Source organism: Lampris incognitus, chromosome 1 (genome assembly GCF_029633865.1).
Source record: "Lampris incognitus isolate fLamInc1 chromosome 1, fLamInc1.hap2, whole genome shotgun sequence".
Taxonomy (NCBI): Eukaryota; Metazoa; Chordata; class Actinopteri; order Lampriformes; family Lampridae; genus Lampris; species Lampris incognitus.
Genome location: NC_079211.1, coordinates 20,655,264 through 20,677,124, shown reverse-complemented (window position 1 = coordinate 20,677,124; position 21,861 = coordinate 20,655,264). Strand labels below are relative to the sequence as shown.

The 21,861-nt window shown below is 45.0% G+C and overlaps 1 protein-coding gene across 1 annotated transcript in view; it reads right to left on the bottom strand.

Annotated features, from left to right (window-relative positions):
• flt4 (fms related receptor tyrosine kinase 4) overlaps positions 1 to 21,861 on the bottom strand; it is a 55,569-nt gene that overhangs the window by 20,289 nt on the left and 13,419 nt on the right. The window contains exons 2-13 of the mRNA XM_056282596.1: positions 17,509 to 17,605; positions 16,151 to 16,425; positions 13,221 to 13,366; positions 12,368 to 12,536; positions 11,066 to 11,205; positions 10,320 to 10,491; positions 10,009 to 10,126; positions 9,478 to 9,662; positions 8,261 to 8,426; positions 3,051 to 3,186; positions 2,261 to 2,369; positions 1 to 30 (exon numbers count right to left, since the gene is read on the bottom strand). The exon at positions 1 to 30 is cut by the window's left edge and continues 330 nt beyond it. Of these exons, the coding sequence (XP_056138571.1) occupies positions 1 to 30; positions 2,261 to 2,369; positions 3,051 to 3,186; positions 8,261 to 8,426; positions 9,478 to 9,662; positions 10,009 to 10,126; positions 10,320 to 10,491; positions 11,066 to 11,205; positions 12,368 to 12,536; positions 13,221 to 13,366; positions 16,151 to 16,425; positions 17,509 to 17,605 (1,743 nt within the window). The remainder of the gene's footprint in view (positions 31 to 2,260; positions 2,370 to 3,050; positions 3,187 to 8,260; positions 8,427 to 9,477; positions 9,663 to 10,008; positions 10,127 to 10,319; positions 10,492 to 11,065; positions 11,206 to 12,367; positions 12,537 to 13,220; positions 13,367 to 16,150; positions 16,426 to 17,508; positions 17,606 to 21,861) is intronic.

Genomic DNA, 21,861 nt, shown 5'->3' with positions numbered 1-21,861 from the left:
GCACCTCCACACTGAATCCCTCAGGGATGGCTGTAAAGATAAGGGGGATGGGGTATGAGTATGTCGGAGGATAGGAGTTATGAAGTGGGTGGAGGGTTGGGCCAGGTAGTGATGCATGTGTGTGTGTGTGGGGGGGGGGGTTAAAGCTAGGTCAGGCAGGCAACAATATCCATTTTAAATGCAAAGCAGATCATGAACCTGGCTTCTTACTCACTCATTCACAAACTGACGTATTGGGCAAGATTTACTAAGAGTAGCGTCAACTGGTGCAAATTTTGCCAAAAATGATTGCCAATTGTGCATTATTGCCAGTTGGGGTGGCCAATTTCGCATGGTATCTACTAAATCTGGGCAGGATAATTAACACAGGTGCAGCTTTGTTAATCTAAATGTGACCATCGCTGGTTAAACATGTTTTGCGCATGTGTCCCTTCAATTTCTCCTTCTACATTCGGGAACTCTGCTATTTTAAAATTCCTTTTTAATTATATTGAGGGAGTCACGATGATTTGGCAATGGTATATATTCTGCACTCTTGGCATTAGCGTATGAAGGACTTGCAAGAGCGTGGGTGATAATGCCGACTGTGACAAACCAGCTACAGATGCCAACATTTGCTGAAATGAACCAGAGGCAAATAAAGGAAGTGTGGCCAAGAGTTTCGTTATTTCTGGAATTCCATGACTCCCTTTGGTTTGTGGCTCCAGCTCTTTGATTTCCCCCAGCAAATTATAATGTGACTTGACAGGCGGTAAGTTCGCACATGTTTTCCTTTTACGTTGTAAATAAATTCACATTTGCAGAAAAAAAAAACACCTTCCTTCACAACACGCTCTCTCTGTATCCTGCATGTCTTCTCCGAGTCACAGTGATCACAGCCATGTCAGCTACACAAAGAATTAAGACATGCTCTTCAATGGGGTTAAAAAAAACGCCATGGGTGTATCTGCTAACAGCCTTGATAAATCACATTAGGGGTTTATTTCTAAAACCTCCTCCCAATATTTATACATTTGAAAAGGATAACTCCTATAAATGCATATACACAATGAAGAAGAGGCACAAATAGCTTGACCCACCCATTCCCTCCTGCAAAATGCCCATTTTGTCCTTACAGTAAATCTCCACAGTAGGGCCGTGTCCGAAACTCTAGCAAACTATTCAGTGCACCAAAATAGTATGAGTGTTTTTAGTATGCCCAACACCATAGTATGCATCAAAAAGTACGCGAAAAATACCTGGATGTCATACTGCATCCACAGAAATATCAGAGTATGCAAATGCTGGACACTGTGCAGGCATGAGTATCCCAAAATGCACTACAATACTTCACAACAATGGTGGACAGCGATACAAATCCCCACCGGCAGAACAGTAACATGCAAAGAGCTGAAAGGAAGTGTCTCGACTCTATGACGAAGTAGTACACCTCAGCAACTGATGTATGAGTAAAAAGTATGTAGTAGTATGTAGTATGTAGTTTACTCACATACTAATAATACCCTGGAAGATAGTACACATATGTAGCATGTAGTACATAGTGTGTAATTTCGGACGCAGCCTATATTTTAAACACTGTTAAAAAACGTTAGTAGATCTGGCCCATAGTCTCATGTTTTGCCGTATCATCTGCATAGTTTCAGGGGGAGGAAGTGAGGCATTTTGGAGGGTGATACCCCCCCCCAAAAAAAGTTTGTGAGTATATCTAAAAACATATGCTGTTGTCAAGATGAAACTTAAATTGAACACTACAGAAGGCATTAGTAAGACAACTGAAAAAGTATATTTTTTTCTGCACACCCACCACTATTTTCTCTTTGCCTCTCCCTCATATTTCATCACATGGTATTGCCCATGCGTTTTAATTTGAAGTAGGAGTTCACAGAAACGCCATCAACAGTGATGTAAGACGTGCTGTATCATCTTTACTATGCAAAAACAACTTTAGCTTTGTTGAACCTGTGCAAAAACATCTACAGTATTTTGCAATGTCAGTGTTATCCGCCCAATCAGGATATTACATAAATAATATATAACATTAGCTTTCAACTGACAATGTGCAGTCAATACTTGGCCTACTTCCAAATCAAGTCACACAACAGTTGTGCTTTGCATCTATAACACTATACTATGTCCCTGTTAACACAGACCAACACACTCACATGTATTCATGGTGAGAATTTGGTTGGTAGTTCTGTCGGCATTATGGGCGTCTATATATCAAGTGCAGATCCTGAAATCCAGTCGATATCATACTTACTGGTGACATAAAAGTAGATCAATCTGTCATCTTTTCCCACTTTGTTCTCAGCAGAACACTTGTACATGACTGAGACACTGGCATTGCGAATGTGCAGCCTGCTCACTATCTGTGAAGCGAGAGAATATCGATCACGGTTCAGTTCAACTTGATCTATCCAATACTTGAACAAACAGAGACGATATCGAGCAAAAATGTAAAAAAAATACTTAAACTCAGTTTTTACGAAGTCAAAAAAAGTCACGAAATGACTGGGTTTTGTATAGAATTGCCTGCTACTTGCAGGTGAGAGGACGTGACCTCAAAGGAAGGAAAAAAAAAAGAAAGAAACGATCTGTGATCCTGAGTGTGTGTGTGTGTGTGTGTGTGTGTGTGTGTGTGTGTGTGTGTGTGTGTGTGTGTGTGTGTGTGTGTATGTGTGTGTGTGTGTGCGCATATGCTCTCACACTCACATAACTGGATGAGCGTTTGGATGAGCAAATGTGTTTATAACTGGTCCGTACAGGAAGTGTGCAGAGGAAAAGTGTTCTAAATATTTCTACTGTGGAATTGGTTCTTGATTGACAAATTTTGCTACGGAGCTCAGAATTTGGGACGCTTGCATAAAAACAACACAGTTCATGGATAAGGCCACTTACATAAATGTCTTTTTCTCTCGGGTTATGTCCTTATCATCCTGTTATTCTTTAGCAGAACTGGGGCCTGTGAGTCATGTGGCTTGAAAGGTTATTCAATGGCGGGGCCGATGGTCATGGTAAATTGATGAGGGCTTGTCAAAAGTAGATCTAACCTTTTGTCGTCCGTCCACCTCTTCAGTGGAGGGCTCGATAACCACAATCTCATTAATAGCATTCTCTGAGTTTATGTCCTGCCAGTTCTGACAGTCTGCCGTCCCGTCACTCCGGCCCTTCCTGTCTCGACGGACCCTGGAAAGAAGAACAGACGCATTTGAGATGTCTCTCTTCATTTGCATGCATTGCAGAGTCAATGGGGGGAGGCAGTTGGGGAGAATTGAAAAACACATCAAATCAGACATCCTGGTATTTAATGAGATTTTTCTCCCCCCCTCCGCCCTTATTGTGCCCCGCGTTGCATTTCAAATCAGAGCCCAAGATTGTATCGCGGAAGGCAAAGGCACTGTTCATTATTTGAATTCCATAATGTGAACATCATTGCCGAACCAATGACACATAAAATTGAATTTTGCTTTGCATGTCCCCCTAAAAGCAGTGTTAAATTATGCTACAAATGCAGAAATTCATCATGGTTATTTTACAGCCCTCCCTCCCTATAATCAATATATATATATAAATATATACTGCCTGCCCTTCCAACTGTGCCCCAACACCACCCCACTATATGATTTACATAAATTACCCCATTTGACGTTACCTTGTTATAGTCTAAATGTACGCTATTTCAACAGTGCCCTGGTCTTTTAAATGCCTTTTCAAAACAAGCCCCAGCCCCTTACCCCATTGGTTGTAATGTTTTCTACCCCACCATTGGTTGCTGTGCATCGTAACTACCTACCCCATTGGCTGTTATAGTTTAAATGTTTTCTCCTCTGATTTGTTGCTGTCCACCGAAATTAGGGGCGTGACACAAGGAAACGTATACTGTGTGTTTTCTTTATTGAATCACATTAGCAGCTGATGAGTGTGCGATGCACAAAACAAGCTTGTACTGCTATGTATTAAAAGTTGGGTTTTTTTCTACATCTGTATTGATATTCAGCTCCTCATTAGTTGAGCACTTCTAGCAACACCATTGACGGTTTCCAGGGAAAAAAAGGAAATGAATGGAAAGAGTAGGGCATTCCCAGGTTTCTAGTGAGTAATTTTGTCTTGTATTGTGTCTTAAAACAAGCATTTTCCCTTTCACTTGCTGCCCTTATTTTGAGGATTGATTTATCAGAGATGTGACACTGTCTGATATGACAGTCTCAGCTATGATCAACACGATTCTAAACAAAAAATAAAAAATGCTTGGAATGAGAGCTCTTCTCACTCGTGTTTAGACAAAGCAAACATTTTAAAGGTGCAACGTCTCATTCTACCAGAATCCTAACCTCTGTTGATCAGTGATGGGAATATTAAGGGCAAATCACAACAAGCAAGTCAAAAAAGTCTAACACAAAGGCAGAATACTGTGCTGACATCTGCCATTTTCAAAGGCTCTTAGTAAGCAACATAGTTGCATAGTTGCATAGTTCCCTGAAGACTGCAAACGCGAGCAAAATGTTTTCAGGGGAGTTTGTCGTCAAACAACAACAAAAACAACTATGCTGACCCAACTCCTGTGTTTTTGAATGCAAAAATCTATCTAAGGAGCAGGGAGGTGTCAGACATTTACGATAATAATAATAATAATAATAACTTTAAGAGCACCTTTCTAAGTACCTAAGGCACTTAACAACAAAAAGAAAGGGGTGTCTGGGTAGCGTGACGGTCTTTTCCGTTACCTACCAACACAGAGATCGCCGGTTTGAATCCCCCATGATACCTCTGGCTTGGTCGGGCATCCCTACAGACACAATTGGCCGTGTCTGCGGGTGGGAAGCCAGATGTGGGTATGTGTCCTGGTTGCTGAGAAACCTGGCAGCAGAGTCCTGTACATACTGGAGCCTATCCAGTGGCTTTGCTTGTGACCTCGGATAGGACTCCATTACAATAGTCCAAACGGAAGGTGACACAGGGGTAAATAAAGATTTCTGCCACGCAGTTGGTAAGTGATGGCCAGAGTTTGGAGATGTTTTGAAGATGGTACAAGGCAGATTTGGTAACAGAATTAATATGGGGCTCAAATGAGAGAGTGGAATCCAGAACAACATTCAGGTTGCAGACTTTTGAGGAGGGGTAGATGAAGCAGCCATCAATGGTCAGGACTCAGGACAAGATCCCCCAACCTTCCAGAGCAGTGCCTTGGGAGCCACAACCATGAGCTGTTTTATTACTGTTGAGTTTGAGAAGGATGGATGACATCCAAGACTTTAAGTCGTGCAGGCAGCCAACAAGACATTGGGAGGGGAGCTTGGAGGGGCGGGTGCTGAGGTAAAGCTAAGTGTCGAGGCCATGCAGAAGGATGATCTGAGTGAGGGGGAGCATGTAGACGATGAAGAGGAGCCTTGGGGTACGGCTTGGTTGACTGGGGCCGAATTCAGAAGATATTTCAATCAGTATGATTCAGCGACTGCTACTGATATTTACAAGTGGTACTGTGCTTCAGGAAAGTGGAAATATCACACATAGCACCTCTAACACTGAACTAAATGACTTTTTGAAATTGACATTTTTGCAGTGTGATGGAATATTCTGTTACTCCTTCTTACCCCTTATAAGACTGCCATATAGCCACTTTTCTGCAGCTCAGCAATGATAAGACTGAGAGGCATGTCATGGGCCACTGGACACAGAAATCCCTGCATTCCAAGAGCGCCTGTTTTTTTCAGGTCGGATACCAGAGATGCCAGTCTGACCTTCCAGGGGTCACATTTACAGCATCACCAGAACATTTTTCTATCAATATAAGAATATCTCTCTCAGACAGACTGAGAACTACTTATGCACACCTTCAAGTAAAATGGATTGTTGTAATGCACTTTTCTCTGGCCTTTCAAAATGGTCCATCAGACAGTTACTTCTTATTAAAAATGCAGTGGCTCATGCTCTCACTTCAACCGGCAAATGTGATCACATCACTTCAATCCTTAACAGTTTCTGTCAATTATTCACGAGTTCAAGAACAATTATCAAAAATTAACATATGATTTATGAGTCAACAGCCTGGCAGTGAAGTACATCAATGATGTGCTCACTATCTACAGGTCAGTTAGACCTCTCAGGTCATCGGACACTAGCTGGTTAAATTGCCTTCAGCCGTAATGCTCCCTAGATATGGAAAAGACCACCAGCCGCTGCCATCTGAGGTCTTCCCAGAGGTTAAACTCTTTTAATAGTAAAGTGAAAACCTCTTTATTCAGTAATTCTTTTGCGACTGCACAAATGTTTGTCTTTCATCTGTTGCTGAATGTCTATTTAATGGTCATATGAGTCTTACAGTATTATCTGCTTTATCATCCATCCATCCATTATCCGAACCACTTATCTTACTCAGGGGTCGCAGGGATGCTGGCGCCGGTCCCAGCAGTCATTGGGCGGCAGGCAGGGAGACACCCTGGACAGGCTGCCAGTCCATCACAGGGTGACACACACACACATTCACACCTAGGGACAATTTAGTATGGCCGATTCACCTGACCTACATGTCTTTGGACTGTGGGCGGAAACCGGAGCACCCGGAGGAAACCCACGCAGACAAGGGGAGAACATGCAAACTCCACACAGAGGACGACCCGGGACAATCCCCAAGATTGGACTACCCCGGTGCTCGAACCCAGGACCTTCTTGCTGCGAGGCAACCGCACTAACCACTGTGCCACCCTGCTTTACATATTTGTTTTTTGTTATTTTGCCTCAGTGGGCCTCACAGCCCACTGAGGCCAATTTGTAATTTGTGATATTGGGCTATACAAATAAAATTGACTTGACTTATTTTGTAAAAGCACATGGAGATGATTTTAGTGTGAACTGGGCTTCATAAAAAATATGAACTCGGCTGAAAATCATTCCTCAGATTGAATTGTGAATGATGCCAGCAAGATTGGGTCAAACGTCAGCAGAGGACTTTGATTTTGTAGCAGAGATAATCCATTTATTCCTTTATTTATTCACTTTACTTTTTAGAACCGACAAATGGATAATCAATGTCATTAGCAGTGTCCCCTGTGGAGGGATTGAGCAGCAGGGTGTTAAGAGAGCGACATGAGGGTTTGGACCTGTGTCCATCGTGCGAAAGAAGAACTCCACATTCACTATACTACCTTTCTGTCCACTGACTGTGTTAATGCTGAGTGCTCACATGGGGAGGGCAAGAAAACTGTAATGACTTCTAAAATTAAGCCTTAGAGGAAGATGCCAAAGATATTCGATTTTACATTCCACAGACTAGATTGCAACACCGAGCCTTAAAGAAATAGGGAATAGAAAATAGCTATGAAATACATATGGACCTCTAGAGAGTCCATTACATTATGCCATGAAGTTCACTATAGCTGAAGTAAGGTTTAAAATGCTCAAGGCAATGCAACACAATCAATTTGCGTGTGTGTGTGTGTGTGCTTGTGTGGATACAGGGTACATAGTGTTGTGATGTGCTGTGTCTGTGTATTGGCCTGCGTATGTGTGTGAAAGGGACATTACTACAGATGAGAGCTGGCCAATAGTTGATCAGCTGCAAACTATCGAGTATAATGTTACAATATTACTGCATGAATGGTTATCATGAAAGCAGCTTTAAAGGCAATAATTATAAAGTGTAATCTTAAATAAACATGGAGTCCAAGTCTATGCCTGTCCAAACTTTTAAATGTAAAATGTCTTGCACAACTACCAATACTCATGCAGTAGGGAGGAAAAGGGTATCATTTCTCAACAAATTTTAAATTTTACCATGTTTTAACGATTAACTTTTTGTATGCAAATCCTTTACTGTAAATTTCGCACACACAGCCAAAGATTCTTATTGTGGATGTGTCTGTGTATTCAAATGTGATCTCTGCACACATGCTTTTATCATTTCTCCTTGCATGCCTGGGCTGTTTTATCTGGTAGGTTTTTCTCTATTGCAGGAGATATCATACCAAAATAACACTGCACTTTTTCTGTTGCTCGGGCCACACATTCACCATCAAACTCTGCATCCCACTCCTCTCCTCTTTTCTGCCCTGTTATATATCTCATGATGGATCAAACGCTTCCTACCTCTCACTAGGCAGGGCTTGCAAAAATTCTTGTGAAGTGTGTGTGTGTGTGTGTGTGTGTGTGTGTGTGTGTGTGTGTGTGTGTGTGTGTGTGTGTGTGTGTGTGTGTGTGTGTGTGTGTGTGTGTGTGTGTGTGTGTGTGTGTCTACACAATTTTATGGGAGGGAAGGTCTCCTTACATGTTTCTTCGAGGGCTATTTGGGACACATGGGCCCCAGGCCCTCCAGTGCCAGCTGATGTTGGGAGCAGGGTGTCCGTAGGAGGTGCACGTTAGCATCTGGCTGCTGCCGCTGGGATAAGGGTTGGACGGTTCTGCTACCTCCTTCTCGTGGATCTGGGGGGGAACTGGGGAAGAGCAGAGTAGAGAGGATGAGTCATCCAGCAGACTCCAAATATTGGAGCTGGGATTTTTGGGTCAACGACTCATAACAAAGTTCCAGTACAGTTCCACAAAGGAAAATACGGAATTGGGGAGGGAGAGGGGGGAATGGTTTTGTTTCTTATATGTATTCTCATTTATTTACTGATGACCTTAATGTGAGGCACATTTACTTTTCTTAGTAAATGAGCTGTAGGCCTACCAGAGTTCTTACAGTTTTTTGCCAACTTTTTCCAATTTTTCCATGACTTCTCCATAACCTTTAGCTTAATTTCCATGACCAAAAGAACACATCATATTATATATGATGTGAAAAGTAGTCTATATTTCAAATACTGACTTTTCCAAACTTTTCAAAAATTGTAATTTTCCACAACTTTTCCAGTGCCAGGAAACTGTATTTTCAAATTCACTGACTTTTCCAGGTTTTTCATGGCCATACAATCCCTAGCGTACTATGACTGCAGTTTGACTATACAATAGCATAAAATAAAGAGAGAAAGGTGCATCCTCTGATTTGGGGTGGCGGGACATTGCATCACAGACAAGATGATGAGTATAAGAGAAGGGGGGGCGTTTCTTCCATCTCATGCAATTTGTCCATAATCACACACGGTTTTAATAATCTAACCCATATCAATTCTCTCTGACACACCTCCACAAAACTGATTCTCAACAACGTAACGCAAAATACATCCAATCTCAGTTCAATAGGGAACACGTTTTTTACTTTCCAATTATGGGACGACTCCTTGTTTTAGGGGATGGATGGAAATCCCATGCACTTGTGTTTAAACTAAGTGAAACTAGCTGACTTTATTCTATACCTTTCCAAGACTGGAACAAGATGTGTTGAATCTCCAGGGATTTGCTGTAAGGATTTTAATTGTAATGCTAACATGGCTCTTTTTTCTTTGATGGGGGGAAAGGTGGGGGGGGGTAAATCTTCTGGCAGAATGAGGGCAGGACAGTGCTGCACTGTTCACTGGGGAAGGTACATATCTTGAGTATGGTTACCATTGACAACAAGGGTGATGTTGAGCCGCTTCTCAAGCGCAGCGGCACTGTTCTTCAGTACTACAGAGTAGTGCCCAGAATCGTCCTGACACACATCCTTGATCTCAAGAGCATGGTTGAGGTGCACCCTCATCCTTTTTATCCGGAACTCTGGACGCTGGGTTATCGGCTTTCCCTCTTTATACCTGGATACAGCACACAAACATGCAAACACACACACACACACACACTCAGAGTACAGCTTCTTGCACAAAATAATCTCCTGTTGAAGTGTACAAGTCCCTCGCCCTTTTTGAGACGGAATTCAGCTTGTTGATCATCTGTCTTCCATCCCATCAATACAGACTTGTCACTCATTTCAGATGAAAACTTGAATTGCAGACATATTATCCATGTCCGATTTTGTATAATAGCATACACAATCACAAACTGGATATAGTGGAAATAATCCTCAGCACTTCGTTTGATGCATGCAGCAGCCCTTATACTGTTGAAAAGGCGCCAATATAATACGAGATGCTTTCTTCTTACCATTGTGTTTCTGGTGCAGGGTAGGCAGACACTTTCACTTGCAGTTTGAAAGATTTCTGGCCAGCAATTACCTCAACCACTGGTCCGTATCTGTAGTCTAGGCTTATAAATGGCTTCTCTGAAATGAGAATGTACCGGTTTACAAGAGGCCATCTGACCTGACATGACTTCAAATCGTTTTATTTTTTACCACTGCACACTACACAACATGATGAACATTAGCAGGTAGTGTTCGTGAAATAGAACGACCTTCTGTTAGGGAGAACTGCTGTACTGTTTGTTTAGATTTACCCACAGCTGCAAGTGCTCACCATGAACTATGACCTGAGTTTCAAGGGGCTGTGTTGTCTCCATGATGGTGACGGTGCAGATGTACGGTCCTGTGTCGTTGACACTGGCGCTAGGGATGGTCAAGATGCTAACAGCCTCTGTGGCACGGGACAAAGCTTCACGATGGTGATGAATGTTCACCAACCTGTTTGTCTGTTGGGGGGGACAGATGGAGTGTGAACGCCGTCGGAAAGTCCACGTCACTGGTCTGACATCTTTTTTTTGGGGGGGGGACTTCCCCCCCCAATTGTATCCAGCCAATTACCCCACTCTTCAAAGCCATCCTGGTCACTGCTCCACCCCCTCTGCTGATCCGGGGAGGGCTGCAGACTACCACATGTCTCCTCCGATTCATGTGGAGTCGCCAGCCGTTTCTTTTCACCTGATAGTGAGCAGTTTCACCAGGGGGACGTAGTGCGTGGGAGGATCACGTTATTCCCCCCTGCCCCACCCCCAAACAGGCGCCCCGACTGACCAGAGGGGGCGCTAGTGCGGCGACCAGCACACATACCCACATCCGGCTTCCCACCTGCAGACGAGAGCCAATTGTGTCTGTAGGGACGCCCAACCAAGCTGGAGGTAACACGGGGATTCGAACGGCGATCCCCGTGTTGGTAAGCAACGGAATAGCCCGCCACACCACCCGGACACCCCCACTGGTCCGACATATTTTATACATACCAAACAGTTGTTATGAGAAGTATTTTCTGTGGAATATGCATTATACCTGTTTGCCAGGGTAAGACCACTTAATGTCCACGCCTGCGTTGAACTCAACGGATGCTGTGCAGTTTAGGGTGAGTGCCTCCCCCACTATCAGCTCAACTGGGTCTTCAGGAAACAGCTTGACATCATAAATCTGACTTCCTGTCAGGGGAAAAGAAGAGGGAGGAGGGGGAGAAAGACAGAGAGAGAGAGAGAGAGAGAGAGAGAGAGAGAGAGAGAGAGAGAGAGAGAGAGAGAGAGAGAGAGAGAGAGAGAGAGAGAGAGAGAGAGAGAGAGAGAGGGAGAGTGTTACAAAGTGGGGGAGAACACACCTCCCCACAGAGTGAGGGCGGGGTGGGGGTGGGGGGTCACGATGACACAGTCAGTGGTTTTTCCTTCCTTGCGGGGAAGAGGAAGCAACAATCATCCTCTGGACATGAACAGCTATCCTCCTCTAAGGGGGCTGTGTTTCATAAGCAGCCATTACGTGGTTACCTGCTCGTTTCCATTTATTTGTGAACTACATCAGTGGAAATGATTTAGATGGCATACAGCCAAGGGTTCCTGCTTGTGTAATTTGCGCCACTACTCTCCGCAGCCAGATGAAAAGTTGGAGAGCATTAAAAAAAAAAAAGTTTGTTCGAGGTTCAAGCTTTGTTGAGGGTGAAGCAGAGTGTAAATGCTGTTTGTTTAAGCGCTCCATTTATGTTCAGAGTGATAGCCATGGAGGGCTCACTCTCAGTTTCTCCTCTGAGTGACGGGACTGTTGTTTTTGGCCGGCACCAGGGGGGTACAAGATCGCTTCACATCCAAAGTAAGTGATGAATGATCTCATACAACATAACAAAGGCCCTGCAGGGCTCAGCGAGTTCTTGCAAAATCGAAAGAGGACTTTGGCACCATGTTTTGGGTCTTCATCTCGCATGTTTCAAAACGTTCTGCTATCCTTCCCTTCCTTCTCTACCTGTCCGTCAGTTCCACCCTGACAACGGCAGGCTGCAATGACAAGCGACAGCTTGCCAAGGAAATCGACGAGACAAAACCCCACAAATCCCAACAATTAAGGCGTGACATGTAGAGCTATGGTGACAATAAGGCGCGCCGCACACCGTCTTTGCTTTCCAAGCTAATTGCATTGTCACCGAGAATATAGCTTCCAGTCTAATCTGAATATCTGTACGGAGGACACTGCGCTTCCTGTGCTTGCCGAGCTAAAGGTTGATTGGTACGCTGCTGGTCTCCCTCGCTGCATCTCAGAAAACCACAGGGGGATCGACTCCAATTACCCTTTAGTGTACAATGGACGTTAGCTTTGTCTTTTTACCTATGTTGTGGATCAGGTAGTGGGTGGACTGGTACTCTTTGTCTCCCAGCATGGCCGAACACATGAAGCTGATGACCATCGGCATGCGGTCGAAGACATGTCTGGGAATGGACCAGCCCCGCTTGTTGTCCCATATCAAGCCATCGTGATTTTCTAAAAGAGTGGGATACTAAGGTACACACACACACACACACACACACACACACATACACACACAGGTGTGAACAAACACATTACAAACTCACACAGAGAAAAATACAGACACTGTATGCGCACAAATCGAAATCACCCAAAATTACTGGTTGGGCTGAAACCCCGAAGTTTTGGTTTTTCCCCCCTTTTTCTCCCCAGTTGTACCTGGCCAATCAGACCGCTCTCCGAGTGGTCCCGGTCGCTGCTCCACCCCCTCTGCCGATCCGGGGAGGGCTGCAGACTACCACATGCCTCCTCTAATACATGTGGAGTCGCAAGCCGCTTCTTTTCACCTGACAGTGAGGAGTTTCACAAGGGGGACATAGCGCATGGGAGGATCACGCTATTCCCCCCAGTTCCCCCTCCCCCCTGAACAGGCGCCCCGACCGACCAGAGGAGGCGCTAGTGCAGCGACCAGGACACAATACCCACATCCGACTTCCCACCCACAGACACGGCCAATTGTGTCTCCAGGGACGGACACCCAACCAAGCCGGAGGTAATATGGGGATTCGAACCTGCGGTCCCCGTGTTGGTAGGCAACAGAATAGACCGCCACGCCACCCGGATGCCCGAAACCCCAAAGTTAACCAGTGTGTGGTAGTTCTTCAATAACATTCAAGAAATTGGAGAATGTGCAAAACCCATGTGTAATACAAACCGCATGGAGAGTGACGTTGAGATCGGGGACAGTGACCAGGCATGGCACCAATATATGGGTCAAGAAACTTGTGACGAAAATGGTTTCCAGCCCATTACCACTGCCATCGCTGTGACCGTTTCTCCTGAGGAAAGGCTGTCCAGGGTCTGAAAGAGGAAGAAACACAGTACTATTACAGAGCAATCCCTTTACAAGCTGGGATAACGATAGCTATTATCTGGGCGGTCTGACAGATACGTGTATGTCAGGGCCTGGTAATGACCCCAAAGATGTGCTGTGGAGAGAGTTTATCACGATTACAACCTGACAGAATCCTCAGAGCCCACCGGGTCTGTCATGGCACATTTGTACCTACTAAACGTGTGACTAAGCAACAATGCAGAGCCCAGGGTTGTCTAATCTACCTCTAAATAGTGTTAGCTCTCATCCGGGGATGTCGGTTAGTGATGCTCTCCTCTTTATTGTCAGCTCGCACCTTGGCAGACATCAGCGCAATAATGCCACCTGCATATTACCTGCATATTATCACATCTCGCCTGGGAGGTTTCTACTGCTGCACAAGCCTTATATTCCCACCGCAAGGGACGGGCTTTTAGAAAACAGTTAATCTGATGGGCTTTTCTCTCAGTACAGAGGCTTCTACACGATAGAAAAGATGTTACAAGAGTATTACTTGCTTGGCTGGTTTTTTCACCACTAAGCCATTTATTATCCTTATATTCACAAGCTTTGTTTTTTTCCACAGCACTCAAAGCAATCACTTCAAGTTGCTGGAAGCCCAAACCACGGGTCCTGCTGAGAGGCTTATGTTTCTGTGTTACAGTGGTCAAAATACACAGATGCAAAAAAAAACAACAAAAAAATCCTCACAGTTGAAGTACTTCACAATAATTCACCACAGGTATAAGACTGGAATTGCTTTTGGAAGATGAGATATCCCCTACCAAAGGCGGTGGCTCCCTGGAGCATGTGGATTTTGGAAAGGGGAGGGAGGCGATGAGTCTGAGCCTGGGTTTGTGTTTGTGTGTGTGTGTGTGTGTGTGTGTGTGTGTGTGTGTGTGTGTGTGTGTGTGTGGGCATATGTGCATATGTGTCTGGGTATGTTTGTGTGTAGATGGCTGGGCAAGTATTCTTCCATGGGTGTAGAGCACGAGTGGGCTGGAGTGTGTGTGTGTGTGTGTGTGTGTGTGTGTGTGCCTGAATGACAACGTACAGCACAGAGGGTGCAAAGGGACGAGGCCTGCCCGCCTAACCGAAGCCACATGTCCCTTTTCATTCTGCTGTAAGTTCAGGCCTGTGATTTCAGCTGCGTCTGATCGGCCCCCTGGTTAGATCTGTGGAAACTGTTTTGGCACCTTGTCAGACGGGATAAACAGATGCTTCACATGAGTGAACTGGTCAGCAGGATTCCCCTACATGACAATCATCTGTCTCTGCTACCCTCGCCTGCCCCCACCCCCTTTCCAATTCTGCCCGCTCTCCCCTACAGGCAGGGGGAGAAACAGACATAACCCTTGAGGCAAGCATCACAATCAATCTTCTGTAAACAGAGGCAGAAAAGCTGTTTTGCTCTGAATGAATACAGACAAGGAGACTTCGGCTTTCGCGCTCTGAATCCTGTTACTGTACCGGCAGCCGGTGGTCTTGAGGAGAGAATTAGTGGCACATCCCCTTCCATTGTGAAACTCTCATCTGATCTGACAGTGAAACCACATGAAAGGCTTTCTATGACGGGCAACAGATGAATGGGAATAAATGCCGCGTAATATTTGCAGGTTTGGAGGTGAATACGCTATCCTTCCATTAATTAGGGAAGAGAATAGGGCGGCTCGTTACCCATTTTTATCAGATTCCTTGCATCTCTTATTTTCAAAACAAGACGCCTGCCAACTCTCAGGGGGTGACTGAGGCCGAATCAACAACTTTAAACCCTAATAATGTAGGGGGCACTTTGATATCGAAGTTTTTTGTTTTTTTTTTAAACAGGAGATCTATTTCAGTCCAACGTCTGTGATTTTCTTGTGAACTTCCCAAGGAAAAGAGAAATTAGAGACAGCTACCCCACATGCAAGCGTCAAAGCGGTGGACCAGGTCGAGGGCAAATAAAAGTGAGAGATGAAACACGTTCTGGTTGGTGACAGCAGTAGTCCAGACTAAGCACCACGATCCCATATGTTGTATACTCCCAAGTCATATCGAATTCTGGAGTCAAAAAAAAAAAGAAAACTATGTCACACACACACACACACACACACACACAAGAAGAGAGGACATCACTTTTTTTGGGGGGGGGGGATTTTCCCCCTTTTTTTCTCCTACATCGTACTCAGCCAGTTGCCCCACTCTTCCGAGTCGTCCCGGTCGCTGCTCCACCCCCTCTGCCGACCCAGGGAGGGCTGCAGACTACCCCATGCCTCCCCCAATACATGTGGTGTCGCCAGTCGCTTCTTTTCACCTGGCAGTGACGACTTTCACCGGGGGGAGGTAGCGCATGGGAGGGTCACGTTGTTCCACCCAGTTCCCCCTCCTCCCCGAACATGCGCCCCGACTGACCAGAGGAGGCGCTAGTGCAGTGACCAGGACACACACCCACATCCGGCTTCCCACTCGCAGACATGGCCAATTGTGTCTGTAGGGACGCCCGACCAAGCTGGAGGCAACAAGGGGATTCGAACCAGCGATCCCCGTGTTGGTAGGCAACGGAACAGACCGCTATGCTACCTGTATGCCCAGGACATCACTTTCTTAACAGATGTATATTATGCTCTGACCATTACCACTGAATGAGAAAAAGGTTGAAAAACTTTTTTGCAAGGAGCTGGCATGATAAACATGTTCAATCTACTGGCGCAGTGTGTGTACATGCCGGATAGTGTTTGTGCAAGTGCATTGGTGTGTGCATTGTGTGTCTGTCTATCTGTCTGACTCACCCCTAATGAACACATAGATGCTGGTGGCAGTGGTGCCATCGATGACCGCCTTGACATCCCTGTAGTAGCAGCGGTAGTAGCCAGTGTCATTGCCTTGTGCCCAGCTAACAACTAGTCTCTTGCAGTAAGGTTTGCCAGGCACCCCCTGGCACTCCCTCACTATGGCAGACCTCTGTCCAGGGGGGCTGGTGGGCCGTAGCTGGGCCTGACGATCGGTTAGCTCCTGTCCCACCAGAGGTTGATCAGGCGAGGCCCAGGCCAGGGTGCGCTGGCCCCTGAGAGGATGAAATGTCAAAGATAATGGGACAACTCTCACAACGAGGCAAGGTACCAGGTCGAAGTTATGCATGCATGCATGTGTGTGTGTGTGTGTGTGTGTGTGTGTCTGTGTGTGTGTGTGTGTGTGTGCGTGTGCGCGCGTGCGCGTTTCAGTGTGTTTGCAAACATGTGCATGTGAGTGTTTATCTAAATTTCCCTCTGCATCCACACCGCTATCGTGCTTTGTGAAAGAAATTCAGTTATGGTAAGTAAATTTTACTGGGGGACGTTATGAATGAGATTAAGTAGAGTCATTACGGCAGTCTGTAAAATGATAGCTATGCTTTCACCAAATGTTTCTGCCATCTACCAATGTCCACATTTGCAGACGGTGCCGAGATATAATGATTGAAATGGACTATCCCAAAAGTAATGGATGGGGCAATGATGTAGGGTTTTTTTAATACCTCCATGAATAGCGCCTAACTATCAGATTTCAAATTGTAAATACTAAATGGGCTAAAATGAAACTGATTTCCTCTTGAACAGTGGTTTTCTCAGGAGCACTTGCCATGTGAGGTTTACATGCCAACAACTATTTAAAAATCACACTCAGACATGGCCAAAAATATCAGCCACTTTCCAAAGACATAATTCTTGCTACTGAAGGAAAAAAAATATTAATAGAGTAGAGTCTTGGCAGCAAAAAGCATAGCTGAGATTTCATAAGGATAAGGGCAGATTTTTAAATGGTTCCATATTTTATAGCTCATGTGTTAAAACGATAGTTTGGCTAAGTTTTACCGATACTATTTTTCTGTTTTGTTTTGGGGGTTTTTTTCTGACTGTAAGAGAGAATTGCATGCGTGGTGTTTTGTCCGACAGGTGTGCGTGAGTTTGTGTGTGTGTGTGTGTGTGTATCGGTGGGTGGGCAGTGGAGCAGTAAGAGTTGCTCCTACAACGGCAAATCCCTGTAATGTGCTGTGGACAGACTAACAATTGCTGTACTGCAGCAATGCAAGTCCTGGATGTGGTGTGGCATCTCCAGAAGTGTGGTCACATACAGCTCGTCCTTCACGACTGCTGCCCACTGTACTTACCTGCATGTAATGGTCAGTGTTTCGTGGACTGGAATCACTAGTTGGTCTTTGGGACTGTCAAGGGTGGGTGGAGTCATAGAAAAGCAAATCACCAGACCTGAGGGAGCGAAAAGAGCAGCTGCATCATATCCGTGAAAAAAAAAAAAAAAAAAAACATAATTGAGGTCAGATAGGACCCAACGGTTTTGACGGCACCCCTCGCAGTCTGTCAAAATCCCACACCACCTCAGAAGTCTGGAATCTAACACGACAGCAGCTCTGATAGCATGTTCTTCATTACATTTACAAGCTGTAAGGCAATCTGCAGGAAAAGCACCCACGCCCAGGACTCTTCAGAAACACCCAGGCAGACGCATCATGGCCCACACGTAAGGCAATCCTGTGCAAAACGCGACACTTTCGTCTCTGAAATGGCCATGGAGACCATCGGCCCCTGACTCATTCCCAACGCATTCACTTCATTGACACGCTCTTTGGTTAATGTGGCCAGTCTAGAATGTCATTACCATCCTGAGGTACCCTCAGGGTGCTATTAGCTCCCATTCAGTTTCCACACCTACAGTTGATCATGTGTAAAAGTGTCACTGTGACTTATGCCCCACCTGGATATCATTAGGGGTGAAAACACACACAGCAATAGGAAAGCGAGGGAACCCGGACCGGGATGGCGTTCAAGGGAACGGTGTTTGCAGTATTTACAAAAAGCAAACGATGGCCATTTCTCCAAACTGTCTCAGTGTTTGTTTTAGAATAACTGATGTACGTGGAATAACTAACGCACCATAAAATTGGTGCTTTTCCAACAGACTGATTATAGCAGGAGCATTTTTTTCCGATGATAAATAGTAAAAGCAATCCCATGGGAATTTGAAAAGCTTGAATGAGTAAACACGGCACTCGCAAACAGCAGTTTGGCACATAAATGATGAATGAACTCAATATTATATGCACAATGTAAGGCAGTACCTTGACTGACACAAAGCACATATCTTGCTCTGAACATCCCCTTCTTGAAAGGGGCACATGCAGACATGTACGTTGTCATTCAGGCACACACACACACACACACACACACACACACACACACACACACACACACACACACACACACACACACACACAAACACATTTAGGTTTCAATTTGACCTTTTAGACAGCTAAGTGACTGTGATTCAGAGGTACTTGCACACATATAAGTACATGAAAAAAAAAGCATCTTCCACCTAGGGGCGTCCGGGTAGCATGGCGATCTATTCCATTGCCTACCAACACGGGGATCGCCGGCTTGGTCAGGCGTCCATCCCTACAGACAAAATTGGCCATGTCTGCGGGGTGGGAAGCTGGATGTGGATGTGTCCTGGTCACTGCACTAGTGCCTCCTCTGGTCGGTCGGGGCACCTGTCCCCCTGGCGAAACTCCTCACTGTCAGGTGAAAAGAAGCGGCTGGTGACTCCACATGTATTGGAGGAAGCATGTGGTAGCCTGCAGCCCTCCCCGGACTGGCACAGGGGGTGGAGCAGCGACCGGGACAGCTCGGAAGAGTTGGGTAATTGGCCAAGTACAATTCAGGGGGGAAAAAAAGGGGGGGGCACACAAAAAAAACTTCCACCGTATAGCACCAGTAGCAGATCATCAGACTGAGGCGCGGCCAAACCTCTGTATTCCTGACAGCTATGTTCCATGTACGTATACACAAGGCTTTCCTCTGATGCATCCTGCCAACCGGGGAGCAAAATGGAGGAGGGTTCCTCTTTGATAAATATTTTGTTTGCGTTAACACTTGGGACCTGATCCCAAATAGCACGTTAATTCATAGGAGCTAGTCTAAGAAGAATGATGAATCCATGAGTTGTCTGGAGTTTAAAAGATATAATTACATAGAAGAACCGTAAAGTTTAACTCTATGAGCCAAAACAACGTTTTATCTTTTATTTTATTGTTGGTGCTGCTCTGCTTGGACTTTTTTTATCCATACCATCTTTGATGTCAGCAAGAGATGTATAGCCTCCATAATAGTGTAATTCACATTTCAACGATCCTCATTCATCTCTGTCGGACATAACAGAGGACCAGGTTTTAGAGGCAGGAGCCCACCAAGGCTGGCTTGACTCTTTCGATCCATAATATCAATGCTGACTGATATAAGGATCAGTTCAAACCAAACAAAATGCATCAACAATTCATCTACATGAATGCAAGCTGCGACATCTAATAATCTTAAAACCAATAGAAAACAAACAAGTTTGGGGTTTGAAGCAGGGACTAGTGGTCGTCTTTGAATCATTACCAGCTTGGCTTTGTGTTTATTTCTATGACGTGTGTGTGTGTGTGTGTGCCTGTGTGAGTGTCAATAGGTTTTTGGTCCATTTGTAGTGGACATGAGAGGCTTGGCTGTGTTTTATTGTTTCTGTTCTCCTGCCTAGGGACTGCAGATGGAAATTAGCTAGTAGCTAAATGGTACAAAGCATTGTTTCTCTGTTTGAGATTAATGTATTTTGTACATGGTCCCTGATATAAATACATTTACTAAACTAAACTAGGTTTGGGGTTTGAAGCAGGGACTAGTGGTGGTCTTTGAATTCCCAGCTTGGCTCTCAGCAGTGCATTCCTGCCTGGATGAGCCTCCTCTTTCAGAGATCTTTAACTCTTCCCCAGAGGAGAGGCAGGGTTTCCCCTACACATTGTCTTGACTGAGATGTGAACCTGCCACCACCTTCAGTCCCATCCCCAATACAACACAACACGACACGACACAAAACAACATGACATGACACGACACGACACAACACAACCCGACATGACAACACATCACAAGACAAGATACGACACAAAATGACACGCCACGCCACAACACAAGACACAACACAAAAAGACATGACAAGACACGATACGACACGACAAGACACAACATGACATGACACAACAGGACAAGACAAGACACAACAACATGACACAACAAGACACGACACAACACAACACAAGACACAAGATAACATGACAAGACACAGCACAACACAACAAGAAACCACACGATGCAACACAAGACACAACACGAAACGACACGACAAGAAACAACACAACACAACAATTCACGCCACAACACGGCAAGACACAACACAATGAAACATGACATGGCATGACATGACATGACACGACACAACACAAAAAACACAACTCAAGACAAAACACGAAATGACACGACACAGCACAAGACACGACACGACATGACACACAACACGACGACACAACACAATGCAACATGACACGACACAACACAACATGGCAAGACTCAACACAATGCAACATGACAAGACACAACACGACATGACACAACACGACACGTCAAGACACAACACAACACAACATAGATTGCTGCTCTTCTCTGGCCAATAGTTAGCATGCTTTCTCTCAATAGTAATACTGTGCAGCCACATACCAAAAGACTGTGTCCTCTGACACTGAGAGCAGGGCCCTTGTGAGTTAAGTGTGTGTATCTGGTTGTCTATACTCTCAAACACATGTCTGTACTGCCTGGGCCCACCTAGATAAGCAGAACTCGGACACAAATATACACAGGACCCAATGCAGGGCCCCCCAAAGGTGAGGACAAGGGAAAAGTGAGAAAGGAAATACTCATTAGAGCAGACCAAACAGCCATCACTTTGGAAATGACAGATTTTCCTACACATACTGAGCAAAAGGAACAAAAGGAAGGATTACCTTGCGGATTTCAAGCCCAATTAGCAAAAAAATAAGTCGGGGTCCCAGCTGGCTAACTCTGGACCTCCCACTGGCATCTTTCCTTGAACGTTTGTATTATTCATGAATTTAGCGTCTTCTCTGCTTACTGTGGAAAGTTGTCCCAAGTATTTCCCTGTGGCTCCAGATGGAAGGTACAATTCAAAGCAACTTCAAGGGATGTGAACTTGAATCAAACAGCATAACAGTACAAGTTAAAATGAATGGAATGGATAAATAAATGAACAGATGAATAAAATAAAATTAGTGGAGACCTGTGATCAGAATCAGTTTTGGAATCGCATTTCCTGTGTTCAATAAAAAAGGCAACGTCGGTGCAGATACATAATGACAACTTGCTAAATTGCACAGTACATGACACAGCATCCCGCGACCCTCATTAGGATACGTGGCGTGGAAAATGAATGAATAACACAGCATGATAGGACGGTAACTAGGTGGTAGTGCAAGATGAACAACAAGAAATTGCAGAGAGAAAACACATTACGTCCACACACATTCTACAACAAAAACGCCTTGGTGAGGATTGTCCGTGGGAAACAGGGATGTAAATAGGGGCGAGTTGGTGGAATGTGCAGCATGTGGTAAGGCTCT